At 47.9% G+C, this 12,777-nt stretch overlaps 1 protein-coding gene across 1 annotated transcript; it reads left to right on the top strand.

Moving 5' to 3' along the window:
• Positions 1-2,062: 2,062 nt before the first annotated feature.
• LOC104508775 (MORC family CW-type zinc finger protein 2-like) lies at positions 2,063-8,722 on the top strand. Its single transcript, XM_010150503.1, has 11 exons — positions 2,063-2,133; positions 2,898-3,030; positions 3,301-3,375; positions 3,489-3,878; positions 4,253-4,396; positions 4,490-4,544; positions 5,331-5,472; positions 5,820-6,011; positions 6,107-6,200; positions 7,415-7,603; positions 8,498-8,722. The coding sequence occupies exons 1-11, from the start codon at positions 2,063-2,065 to the stop codon at positions 8,564-8,566; spliced, it is 1,554 nt and encodes a 517-aa protein (XP_010148805.1). The 3' UTR covers positions 8,567-8,722.
• Positions 8,723-12,777: the final 4,055 nt, after the last annotated feature.

Raw genomic sequence — 12,777 nt, 5'->3', positions numbered from 1 at the left:
TAGGGCTGGACTCAGCCCTGACCCCTAGGGGACATCACTCGCCACAGGCCTCCAACTAGACTGCGCCGTTGGCCACATCGCTCTGAGCTCTTTCCTTCAGCCAGTTCCCACCCACCTCACTGCCCAGTGGTCCAGTCTGCACTTCCTAAGCTTGGCTGTGAGGGTGCCATGGGAGACGGCGTCAAAAGCTTTGCTGAAGTCGAGGTGGGCCACACCCACTGCCTTCCCCTCGTCTATCCATCTGCTGATGCCATCATAAAAAGCTATCCGAGGGGTCAGGCATGACTTCCCCTTGGTACATCCATGCTGACTACTTGGGATAAGCTTCCTTTCCTCAACATGCTTTGCGATGGCACCAAGAACCAGCTGTTCCATCATCTTTCCAGGGATGGAGGTGAGGCTGACCGGCCTATAGTTACCTGGGTCCTCCTTCTTGCCTTTTTTGAAGAGTGGAGTAACACTGGCTTTCCTCCAGTCCTCAGGCACCTCTCCTGTTCTCCAGGACTTGTCAGAGATTATGGAGACTGGCTTAGCAATGACTTCTGCCAGCTCCCTCAGCACTTGTGGGTACATCCCGTCAGGGCCCGTGGATTTGTGGATGTTCAGTTTGCTTAATTGATCTCTAACCCAATCCTCTTCAACTGAGGCAAAACCTTCCTTTCTCCTGACTTCCTCTGTGGTTTTCAAGCTCTGGGACTCCTGAGGGCTGGGCTTAGCAGTGAAGACCAAGGCAAAGGTGGCATCCAGGAGCTCCACCATCTCCGTATCCTCGGTCACCAGGGCACCCACTTCATTCAGCAGTGGGCCCACATTTCCCTCCAGTCTTCTTTTTTCCTCATGTATACTTGAAAAAGCCTTTCTTGTTGCCCTTGACTTCCCTTGCCAGGTTTAGTTCTAAGGAGGCCTTAGCTTTCCTTATTCATCACTACATCCTCTGACAGCATTCTTGTATTCCTTCCAGGTGGTCAGCCCCTTCTTCCATGTTCTGTATACTTCCTTCTTCCACTTTCGTTTATTCAATAGCTCCCTGCTCATCCGTGCAGGTCTCCTAGCTCTCTTACTTGATTTCTTACTCTTTGGGATGCTCTGGTCTTGAGCTTGGAGGAAATGGCGCTTGAATATTAACCAGCTCTCTTGGGCTCCCCTGCCATCTAGAGCCCTGTCCCATGGGACTTCTCCAAGCAGGTCCTTGAAGAGGCCGAAGTTAGCCCTTCTGAAATCTAAGGTAGTGATCCTGCTTGTGGCTCTGTGCCTGCTGCAGATGATCCTGAACTCCACCATTTCACTGTCACTACATCCAAAGCCAACCCCTACCTCACATCCTCGACAAGTCCCTCCTTGTTTACCAGTACACGGCCCAGCCACTACTCCTCTCCTCGTGGGCTCCTCTACCATCTGCATCAAGAAGTTACTGTCAGTGCACTGGAGGAGCCTCCTGGACTGTGCACGCCTGGCTGTATAGCTTTCCCAGCAAATGTCATGGTAATTGAAGCCCCCCATGACAACTAGAACCTGTGACTGCTAGGCTACTTCCAGCTGCCTGTAGAAGGTCTCATCAGCTTCCTTATCCTGATCAGGTGGCCTGTAGTAAACACCCACAACAGTGTCTCCCATATTAGTCTGCCCCTTAACCCTTACCAACAAGCATTCAACTAGCTCTTCATCCACCCCCAGGGAGATCTCGATCCATTCCAGTTGCTCTCTTACATAAAGAGCAACCCCACCACCTTGACTTATCTTTCCTAGAAAGGAGATAGCCATCCATGACAGCATTCCAGTCATGTGAGCTATTCCACCATGTCTCAGTAATTGTGATGAGATCATGATCCTGAGAGTGCACACAGATCTCTAATTCCTCCTTGTTCCCCATGCTGCGTGTGTTAGTGTAGGGGCATTTCAGAGAGGTGGCCAAGCGTGCAGGTTTTCCTGGAGGAGAGCGGGAGGATATACCATTGTCATACACAGCTCCAGCATGGGCTGCCTTCTTGTTACTGACTTTGGAGGTAGCTAAGGAGCCTTGGTGCCAAGCCGGGCTGACCTGATGCATTCCCCAGGTGGATGCATGCCCATCTTCCTCCTCAGCTTAGAGGGCAGATTGAACAGCCTTGCCAGCACACCGTCCCACAAGCACCGGTATACTGTGGACGGGCTCCTCTCTGGCCAGCCCAGTCCCGTCCCCTTCGAATCTACTCTAAAGCCCTTCCTATAAGCCCTGCCAATTCATGGGCCAGGATCCTTTTTCCCCTTCGAGACAGCTGAACCCCATCTGTTGCCAGTAGACCCGGTGCTGTGTAAACCTCCCTGTGATCAAAAACCCCCGAATTCTGTTGGTGGCACCAGCCCTTGAGCCATGTGTTAATCAGATGTGTTTTCCTGTTTCTTTCAGCATCCTTCCCTGCCACTGAAGGGATCGAGGAAAACACTGCCTGTGCTCCCGATCCTGCAACCAGTCTCCCTAATGACCTGCAGGCCTTTTTAATCGCTTTCAGACTTTTCTCTGTATCTTGTCACTGCCAGCTTGGATGACCAAAAGTGGGTAGTAGTCTGAGGGCCACACCGGGCCAGGGAGTTTCCTACTAATATCCCTAACCCAGGTCGCAGGGAGGCATAGAAAACCAGTGATAGCTGTTCCTAAGTTTTGTTTAGATTCTGGGCTCTGAATTGGTAATTCCTAGTTGTAAATAACTTGGTTTTTAACAAGTATGCTTTTGATCTTTAAATTGTGTATGGGTTTCCCAAGAAAAAAAACACTGTTTTTGAGACTGTAGCTACTGTGGAAAGGAAAGTGGGTTTACTGCTGCATTTGGAGCATGGGATATGGAGACAGTGCTGTGTGTGTGAGACAGTGCAGGTTCTGCTGTCATTGCTGAGGTGGTCCTGCATTCCTTTCGTGCTAGGTGTGAAGCTGCAGAGCAGAAGCAGAAGGTACCACTAGGAACTCTGAAAAAAGACTTGAAGTCACACGAGGAAAAGCAGAAGCACCTGACAGAGAAAATCCGCCAGCAGCAGGAAAAGCTGGAAGCTCTGCAGGTGAATCTGGAGGTCTCCAGCTAAGCACAGAAGTTTTAAGGGACCTCCTAGTGCAAATGGCTGATGCCAAGTCATGTCTGTCTCAGCTTCCAATGGCATCTGTGTTCCTTCATGGGGTAGGGGTTGTTTTAATAACAGGAAAGAACAGAGAACACATGTTCTTATAGTGGTTGACTTTAAGCTGGGAACTGTTTGCTAGCCTGGAATCAGGCAGGCCCTGACAGCTTTTAAAGATGGCCTTTCTAATTTTTAAATTATTTTTTTTAATAGAAAATGGTTCCAATTCGATCTCAAGTTGACTTAAAAAAACTGCCTCTGGAAGTGACCACACGGCCTGCTGGGGAGGTAAATGGGATACTGCTGTAGGCTTTGTACTCTTCTGTGCTGTCCTTAGCTGCTCTGAAAAGCAATGCCTGACTCTTCCATCCTTTCTCTCTCTGTACCCTCATTTTTTTCAGAACACCCAGTCACAGACCCGACCTCAGCGCCCACGATCCCCTCCTTTACCTGATGTAATCAAGAATGCTCCCAGCAGACCACCACCACCTACACCTCTTCCCAAGTCTATGAGTCAGCTGAAAAAGAGCTCTTCGGTTTGGCCAAATATCAGTACTCCCAAACTAGCAAGCATGCTTTCTAAGGAAGAGGCCAGCACTTCCAGGACACACCAGCACACTGTGACAGCTGAAAAGTCTAACAGCACTTTAAAAACTCTTGCCAAATCAGGTACAACAATGAAACCACCCTCTGCTGTCCTGCAGAACCCCAAAAGCTCATGTGAGACACCCAGTCCAAAAGCTGCCAAGGTACCAGCACTAAAGAAATCTGCCACTGTCAAATGCCCGCAGGTGAGACTTGATGGAATGAAAACTGTCAGCTCCTTGCCTAGTGTTCTGCACAGCCTGTCTTGCTCGGCTGCATGGAATTTGCACTGTAGTCCTTGTGCAGGACAAGATAACTTTTACATTACACCCCTCATGAAGACTTGTTTCATCTCTGACCTTCTTAGACCCAACTGTTTCCCGAGAATAAAAAGAATGTGGAGTGACAGGTTGAATATTTGCATAATCACATAACACCTGCTAAAACCTTATGGAACAGCTAATTAACTACCAAATGAAATACCAGATGCTGAGCATTTCTTTTTTTTTAACTTGGCTGAAAGAAGGTTTTGGTTGGTAGCATGCTGGAATTGTAGCTAGAGCTTGTTTGCTTCCTACAGGCCTCCACTGCTCGGAAGAGGACCTTGAACACCACAGAGGACGGGTCTGAGGAGGAGAAGGAGCTCAAGAAGCAGAAGACAAAACGAGGCAAATTTGTGGCAGTGAAAGAAGAGAAGAATGATTCCAGTGAGGTGGTGGTAGAGGTGAGAGTGCACTGGTTTCCTCAGCAAAAGGTATTCATCATGTGTTTATAACCTTGTTGGGAGGCAGCTAATCTGAGCTTTCTCTGCTCACAGCTCACAGACAGCGCTGGGGAAGAAGAGCTGGCAGAACTGAAGAAAGCTCAGAAAGGTGAGAAATGGACACTTGAACTACCTCCAGTATTTCACACAGTGAAAAAGAACCATTGCAGAACTAGACTTACTGGTCTGTTCAAAGATGTGGTTTCATTAATGATCTTTTAAAAATAAGAATTAATGTAAGTTTGGGTCCCCAAAACAACTAACTTGCATGAAATATTTTGCCCAGGAACCCCTTGATTAGACAAGAGGCAGTTGTGGTGTAGGAAGATTTGTAATCTGAGGACTGCATCACGTTAATGGGCATGATGCTTGGCTGCGTGGTGCAGACTGATGTGCTCACCCTTCCTAACTGAATGGATGGTGGAGCTGGGAAATGCTTGATACTGTATCTAGACCTGCTGTGCTGCTGTGAGAGAAGATCGGTCGAGAGACCCAGGAAAGATGATAGCCAGGGATGGTATTGCATATTCTGCCAGAGCAGGGCATTTCTTCAGCTTGTTCCCAAGGAACTGTCTGGAAAGCGACTCACAAGGAACACATAGCAAATTGTCCTAGTGGCCAGCACGAGCCTGGAGAACCCATGTCTAAAAGCTCGAAGTACAGGAGAAACCTTCTGTCTGAAAATGCCCTATAATTTCCTTGGATCTTAATGTGTGTAAATAGGAGTTGAACTGTGCAACAGTAGTGTTTTTATGGTTTACATACTATTTGAAGGAATTGTCACAGGTTTAGATTTGCCCCCACTGAGGGTGGCAGTCTTCTTTAGAGCTCATGCAGCATGTGCTTTCCAGCATCTGAGTGTTTGCAAACATCTTTACTGTCATCCTCCTTGCAGATAAAGGGCTGCATGTGGAGGTGCGTGTGAACAGGGAGTGGTTCACAGGCCGTGTCACAGCTGTGGAAATGGGCAAGCATGCAGTACGCTGGAAGGTGAAGTTTGATTATGTTCCTACAGACACTACACCAAGGGATCGCTGGTAACTATCTTTAGCTGCTGGATTTTGGAAACTTGTTTGCTTTCAGGATGAAGACCCCATTTTACTTCCATAGATGCTGAAGACAAATATGCTGCTGTCATGTCAGGGAGCACGTGTGTGCTGAGGATTGTCCTGCTGTTTAGTAAGGAATGAGCATGTCATTCCCACTCATACAGTCTGCTGTTGCTGTGGAAGCAGCTGTTGATCTAGTGGTCTAGATCTAGCTGTTGATCTAGAGGTCTCAGAGTGACAGCTGGATACAGGTTCTGATGAAGCTGGTAACGGTGTTTCAGGTATGGCCAGGGTAGAAAAAAATATCTGACTTTCCCTTAATACTTTCTTTTCAGGGTAGAGAAGGGCAGTGAGGATGTGAGGTTGATGAAGCCTCCCTCTCCTGAGTACCAGGCTCCAGATACGCAGCAGGAAGAGGAGGTTATTGTGGCTGAACCTTCTACCTCAGACTGTGTCAGAATTGAGCCAGACACCACTGGTCCCAGCAGCAGCCAAGAAACAGTAGACTTACTAGCCCAGACCCTTCGGTGGGTTCACTGCAGTTCTTGTGAGCTGCTGCTGTCTGATTGCTTTAGTCTTTTAAACTCTTCATTCTGGCTTTGTGTTTTTCTTTCCTGCATAGAAATTGTTTGCGGTACTTCTTGCCTCCAAATTTTCCTATCTCCAAGACGGAGCTGAGTTCCATGAGCTCTGAAGGGTTGTTGGCATTCCCCTTGGTGAGTTCAGTATTTCTAGAAAAGTAAGTTTTGGGGTTTTTCACCACACACATTCCATTCTTACGGCAGGTGTGCATCCTGTTGATGCCAGATTGCACTCTCCAAAAGGTTATTTAGATCCTTAAGAGAAAAACGTAGCTGAGAATAAGGATGAGAGCCTCTGAAATATGCCTTGGGTCTTTTGACAGTTGTTTTCTGCATATTTTTAAAACTATCATACATCTGTGTGGGAAATCTGTTGGCTGGTACTATCCTTACTTCTTGTCCATTGCTGTTAAGCTTTTAAAAATAGAGAGGCCATGTTAGAGGTTTGAAGAAATAGGATGTAGGCATACCTGTTTGTTTCCCCCCCAGACTTATAAACGTAACTTATGTGGAGGCAGTCTTAAAAAAGGGAGAGAACATGGAGGCCAACCCCCATCATGCTTCTCCAGGTGAGCAGACTGACTGCCTGTGAGCCAGCTGTACATCTTAAGGCGTTTAGTGTGGCCTCGTTTATCTAAGCAAGAATCAGATGGGGCTGAGCCTGCACCAGTATCTGCATGCTTGGTCCTGGAAGGTCCAGTGCAGGCTGTAATGTGGAGAAATGGTACTGGCCTTTTCAGGAGGCAGCTGTAGGTGAAAAAAGCCATCAAATTACAAAAGCCACTGCTTATTTGGTAGTCTTCAAAAAGCCCTCACTTGCAATGTATATACTGGAAGTCTCTCTTGAGTCTTCCTCTTTTCTCTCTGTTAATTCAGGCATCTGCTTGAGTTACTTACTGATCCTGCTGCTTCTGCAGGAAATGTTGGTCTGTTCTGGACTTTTCTGCAAGTGTAGATGTTCCTACAGCACAATTATAAGCTGTGTTGTCTGGGTGGTCTATACTAATGAAATTCCTGCGTACAGAGGCTGTCAGATCTTTCTGCATTGTAAGTGTAGTTTTAGGCTTTTTAAAACATGCTGCATCCTTAATCCGATTCAGACGGCTTTTGTTGCAGTTCTGATCTTTAAGGAATGTGAAAACTCGTATGATTTTTGTGCTGCCTGCAGTAGGCAAATTGGAAATGTGAATGTGAGCATGGTAACAACTGTGTGCAGTGACGTGGTGTTAGGCAACCACCTACCACGACCAAATGCCAGTAGCTGGACTCTTCTACAAACTGCGAGTGCTGGGGTTTTCTTGACAGTGCTTGTTCTTAATGTGTCATCTGTTGTGTTCTGTCATCTACAGAAAGAGTATTTCAAACAGTATGAAGTAGGTCTGCAGAACCTGTGCAATTCATATCAGACACGTGCTGACGCCCGGGCCAAAGCCTGTGAAGAAAACCTTCGCTACTCAGAGAGAAAGCTGAAGGAAACTGAGGAGAAACTGCAGAAGCTGAGGACTAACATTGTGTCCCTCCTACAGAAAGTGCAGGAGGTGGGTGAGGAAAGGGGTGCAAAACCAGAGCTGCCCTATGAGAAGCAGCCTTCCCCAGGCCCCTTCAGGCACCTGAGATGTTTTAGTCCAGCATTTAACTGATCTTTAGCTCTTTTTCATTTGGGTACAACTTGGGCGTAGACCATCAGAAGCATCTGAGTGCACAGCTGCTCTTGCTGCCCACCTTTTGGGACCCTGCCCTTGGGAGTCCTGAGTGTTAATTTTCACAGATGGATTTTTCATGGCATGTACATAGTGTACAACTTCTATTTTTTCTGCTTCTGATATGAAAATGAGGCTGCAAGAGACTTTCCCTGGGCATAGGCAGTTTTCTGCAGCAAATTTCTGCCCCTTTCTTGGGCAGAAAGGTGGTGCTAGATTCTGAACCGCATGTATAGAAATGCAAACCTTTAAACAAATAACACTTAATGTAAAAAATATTTATGATGAAATTTACTTATTAATATACTATTAAATGTTAAAATAGCAAATATGTCTTTATTTTAATCTTTTATTTAAATATAAAAAAATACTTCAAATAAAGCTAACACCACCCAGTGGAAAGGTACTGAAAGCAGGTGGAAGCAGTTGCTCCCTATTAGGAGCTTTAGCTAAAAAAAAATAGTTAACTTGACCCTGATCAGCACAATAAATGATTGCCCGAGTTCATTGTTTGAGCATCAAGTGGTGACTGGTTGGCAGGTGTTGTCCGTCAGGCTCTAACAAGGAGAGCCAGGCACAGTTGTCAGCAGCTGGAGAGTGATGGAAGTCAGGGCATAAAGGCTGATCAGGGACAGGTATCCTAGAGGATGCTGTGCTGCTCTGTGTTGTCTGTTCTTGCACTGTTCTTCAAGACTCATTTTTCACTGGTATTTTTTGTGCCTTTGGTTTCAGGATATTGATATTAATACAGATGATGAACTGGATGCATATATCGAGGACTTGATCACGAAAGGAGATTGAGCAGCCCCAGTACAAGTCCTGCAGAAGTGCAGAGGAGCCGATTGCTGCGATGACAGATGTGTGTTCCTGCAGTGGAGGACTATGGCAGCTGATGAGGAGAGAGGGGTTTTAGGCAGTACTTATGTGGTGTTGGTGTACAACTCTGTTCTTGTGACTTTACATGAAAACAACATTTGTGCTGTTTGCAGGAAGATTTTTAACACGTAGTTCTCTGAATCTCTTCCTTTTGTTTATAAATATTTATTTTTAAAAGAAATAGGAACTGTGCCTGATATGATCGGAAGGTTGCTGTGTGTTTTTAATGAGGTAAAAGTGTGAGTACTCTTTTTGCATTGGGGTATGTTCATACGCTAAACCTGGAAGGCCAGAACATCCTGCCTAGCAGGTTGTCTCAAGGAAGAACCTCTCAGCAGCTTAAAAATAAACCTTGAGCTATGGAAGAGGAGGTCAGGACTCAGCCTGCAAAGATACTGAACTTGGGCAATTCAGGATTTTGAGCTAAATGGAGGAGATCAAAACACAGCCCGAGTGTGAGTGGGGGGGATGGGTCATTTTGAGAGGGTTGGAGATACTTGCATGACACTTGTTAGCGCAGTGAGGTTCCCAAATCTGAGGTCTGTGTAAGCAGGTGGAGTTGTCACCAAGCTAAGAGAGGCTGAGGCTCTTTCAGAAGTGGATGGCCTCCTAGGCTGCTTGCAGTGGGTTGTGATCATCAGAGGGAGAAAGCTGGAGTTCAGTTTCTTATCTAGTAGTCACCTTATTGCACTCTTGCTGCTGTTTCTTTGAGACATAATTGCAACAGCAGAAGAACAACTTGACCAGCTGAAAATAGTCACCCTCTGTTCTGTTGTTGCTCCCTCAGGTTTGCATTGCTTTGATCAACTTGGTCTTCCAGATAATTTTATTAGGGTGCTGAAATTTGGAGCCTTTGGAGCTCTGCATTGCTGAGTCACATCTGGCCCTGGGTCAGCAGCAAGGACAATGCCTTTCCCTTGTCGTCCTAGTTGGAGGCTGCAGCTCCTAGCAGAGCTCCAGCTAGTCACATGTGGTGACTTGGTTTGAGTTCACTGGCTAGCCAGCTTCTCAGGTCTGGTAGGACAAGATGTCCATAAATTTGGTGCTCAGAAAACCGAAATCCCCTGTAGGCTGGGGGTTTGAAGCAACATGGTATGACCAAGAGGTGCCCACCTCCGGGAACATCCAATGAAATGGACTGTTGGTGTTCTTTTGACAGCTGAATGTGTTATAGATGTTTTGCGCAAAAAAAAAAAAAAAAAAAAAAATTCCAATTAAACATCTGTTGCACAGAAAATCTTAAGCACTAACGTTATTTAGTCCTGGAGAACTATCAGGTTCTACATACTGCAGAAGAGAGGGAAGATACCTCCTTATTACCTGAATTCCAGGTCCTTGTAACAGCACACAGTGAGACCAACTGCCTTCAGTCAGGATCTTGTCCTGGACATCCTAGTATAAATGAGTTGGGTTTTTTTTTCCTGTAACCTTGTTAAGTAGACTTATGTGGAACATTAGCTTTTAGTAGTGCCTTTCAAAAAACATAGGAACAAAATGACCTCTGGAGGTCATCTAAATAACCTGCCTCAAGCAAGGTGTACTCAGCAGCTGTATCACATTCTTCAGGGCCTTTTCCAGCTGAGCTCTTAAAATCTTCAAGGGTGGAGGTTGCACCACTCTTCTGCTTCACACCCCTCTCCAGTGAGTGTGTCCTTCCCTTGCATCTAACAGGGATGTTCCCGCTGCAGCTTTGGAGGCTGTTACAGCTGCCTGTCGAATTTCTCACCTGCTGCAGCCTTGTTAGACCTTTATGCTACAGTTAGGCTTGTTGGTAGCACATCTCTGCTCAGTCTTCCCTCAGTCTTTCTCTCTGCTTCCAGCTGTTTCTTACAGCAGAAATACTAAGTACACGAGTCACATTTTGTACAATATCCCCTTTAAGATCACCTTAAATCCCCCCATTATGCCCATCATTAAGAGTCATCTGGTTTGGAGACTTCTTCCACAGCTGTCGCCTAGATACTTTGTACCATACATATTTCTATTGGTAAGGTTGCTAATTTATGTATTTAATAATAAGGCATGCTTTTAACAACCTTCTGGGTCTTGTGACGATGATTGTTGCAGGCCAACTTTGCCTCAGTCTCTTGTCCACTGCAGCACACAGCCCCGAAGGTCTTCTGTCAGCAGGACCATGATTCCTTGCTGCTTCCCTTGCTGAAGTGCCAGCCCTACCCAGGAACCCGAGGTCTCTGCTGGTGACCCCCCACAATGTATGGATTCACCAAGTTTCTCTTGGCTGAGTGGAACAAGAACACCTGAGCTCATGGTGATCAGTCCCTCTCCTGGTGCGAGGGACACGGTCCTGCCTGCACATCTTTGAAGGGTCATGTATTGCTGCTGTTCCTTAAGTGAAGGCTTGAAACTCCATGTTACCAGCATCGGATCCGGGATTTGATTTTTTGGCAACAAGATCAACATTTCCTGTTTTCTGCAAGCCACTCCTGCAGCCTACGGTGAGGACCAGCTGGGCTTTGAGGTGCAGCTTGCTTTCAGCTACCTTAGAGGACCATTCTTTCTCATTCAGTGGGGCACACTCAGCCTGCTCTTCTGCTGCTGCCTTACCTGAAAGGCATAGCAAACATGTCAAATTCTTTCTGGTCTCCAGGCCCCCATCTACTCAGGAGAGCACAAGTTACCTTGAAATCCCTCTTAGCAGCATCTGAATTTGTTTGTGGTCTGAGAATCCTGGTCATATGCAAACCAACTTGACCAGTGCCTGCTGTGTGGGGTGAGACCAAACAGGCAACTCTTGCATGATCTTGCATGACCTTTCTCATCAGCAAAAGTGCAGGAACACAGTGGCAGCAGAGGAGACCCTCCTCTAGGCCTGCACTGTTGGAAGGTTCCCGGGAAGCTCTTCAGCACTCCTTGGAAGTCTTGGAGGACTCTGGGCACCTGCCCTGTTGGTGGAATGAGAGACCAAGTTTATAGGGAACTCTGGCAGCCTGGGCTGCATGTCCAGGGATCCCTGCCATGTTGTTTCAGTGTGTACAGAAACCTGGTGCTTTGGGCCACTCCAGCCCTCCAAAGCTCCCTCCTCCCAGGGCTGCAGCCTGTTGAGCAGAACAAATCTTAAGTTCACCATCCCCTCATACTACTGGGAGTCTCCCATTGCAGGACGCCTGCTCTGGCTGCCCCAGAAGAGGGCAGGGGATGGGGCTACTGTTGTTACTTGAACATGCTGAGTGAAGGGAGGGACACACTGAGTCCGGGAAGTACAGCAGGAGCACAGCACTGCAGAGCCCATCGCTCTCACTGAGTTGTCTGACTCCTGGGCAGCTGGGGCTGGAAGAAGAGAACTCCACAAGCTTTGCACTGCTGTGTGCAGGGCTGCCAGGCCCAGGGCTGGATGCCCAGATGATGGGGTGGGCTGTGGTCTGCCTGGGCCCTGCAAGTAGCTGCTGAGAAGCTGCAGCAAAAGGCCAGGCTGGGGCCAGAGCCACCATGCTGGGTTCTGCTGCCTGCATCCCTGTCTGGTCGCAGTTCCATGGCTTTGGTTTTGTTGCCCAAGAAGGCACAGCAGCTGTGGCGCTGCAGGTCTGGTGGCCTCATGCCCTCCTTGCCCAGCATGACTGGCACCAGGGCCATTCCCCTTCTGCCTCCCATGAGCCAGCCCCAGCTGGGCTGCGGTGAAGCTGCCAGGAGTGGGCTGCATGGCGGGACTGAGGGCCTTTTTGTGCAAGAGCTACCAAGTGCCTGGGAGTACAGGGGACGCGTGTGGAGGCATCAGTGCATGGTCCTGCCCTGTCTCCAGGGAAACATCCCCAAGTGGGAGAGGCATCCCTGGCCTCTGCCAGGGAACCTCCATCCTGCCTTTGTTGGCTCCACCACATTTCTTTGGGAGACAAGGGGATAAAGTCTGCCTTTTCCTGCCAGCTACCAACTCGTGCTGCAGCTGCCTGGAAGCGTCTCCCCTCACCCTGAAAGGGTCCACTGGCATCTCACCAGCGTGAAGGTAGGCACTCAGTGCCAGAGCCAGACCTGAGCCAAGGTGCGGCAGCGTCTGGGGCTGGCCGTGGCCGAGCACACAGTGAGGCCTTGTCAGAGCACCAGGAGCCCCTGGCACCTCCTTGCCCTGGGCTCTGTGGGCATCTGGGCAGCCTCTGCCCAGCCCAGCTGCTCCAGCCTGGGAA

This window comes from Eurypyga helias, unplaced genomic scaffold, assembly GCF_000690775.1.
Source record: "Eurypyga helias isolate BGI_N326 unplaced genomic scaffold, ASM69077v1 scaffold7644, whole genome shotgun sequence".
In the NCBI taxonomy this organism is placed as follows: Eukaryota; Metazoa; Chordata; class Aves; order Eurypygiformes; family Eurypygidae; genus Eurypyga; species Eurypyga helias.
Note: the sequence above shows the minus strand (reverse complement) of the source record. Positions and strands in the feature narration are given on the sequence as shown.

Excerpts from the sequence above, each read along its gene's own strand:
- LOC104508775 (XM_010150503.1), top strand. The coding sequence starts at position 2,063 with ATGCCCATCTTCCTCCTCAGCTTAGAGGGCAGATTGAACAGCCTTGCC. Across the intron at positions 4,397-4,489 it reads CCAGTGAGGTGGTGGTAGAG|CTCACAGACAGCGCTGGGGA; the intron begins GTGAGAGTGCAC and ends CTCTGCTCACAG. Across the intron at positions 6,012-6,106 it reads TTACTAGCCCAGACCCTTCG|AAATTGTTTGCGGTACTTCT; the intron begins GTGGGTTCACTG and ends TTTCCTGCATAG.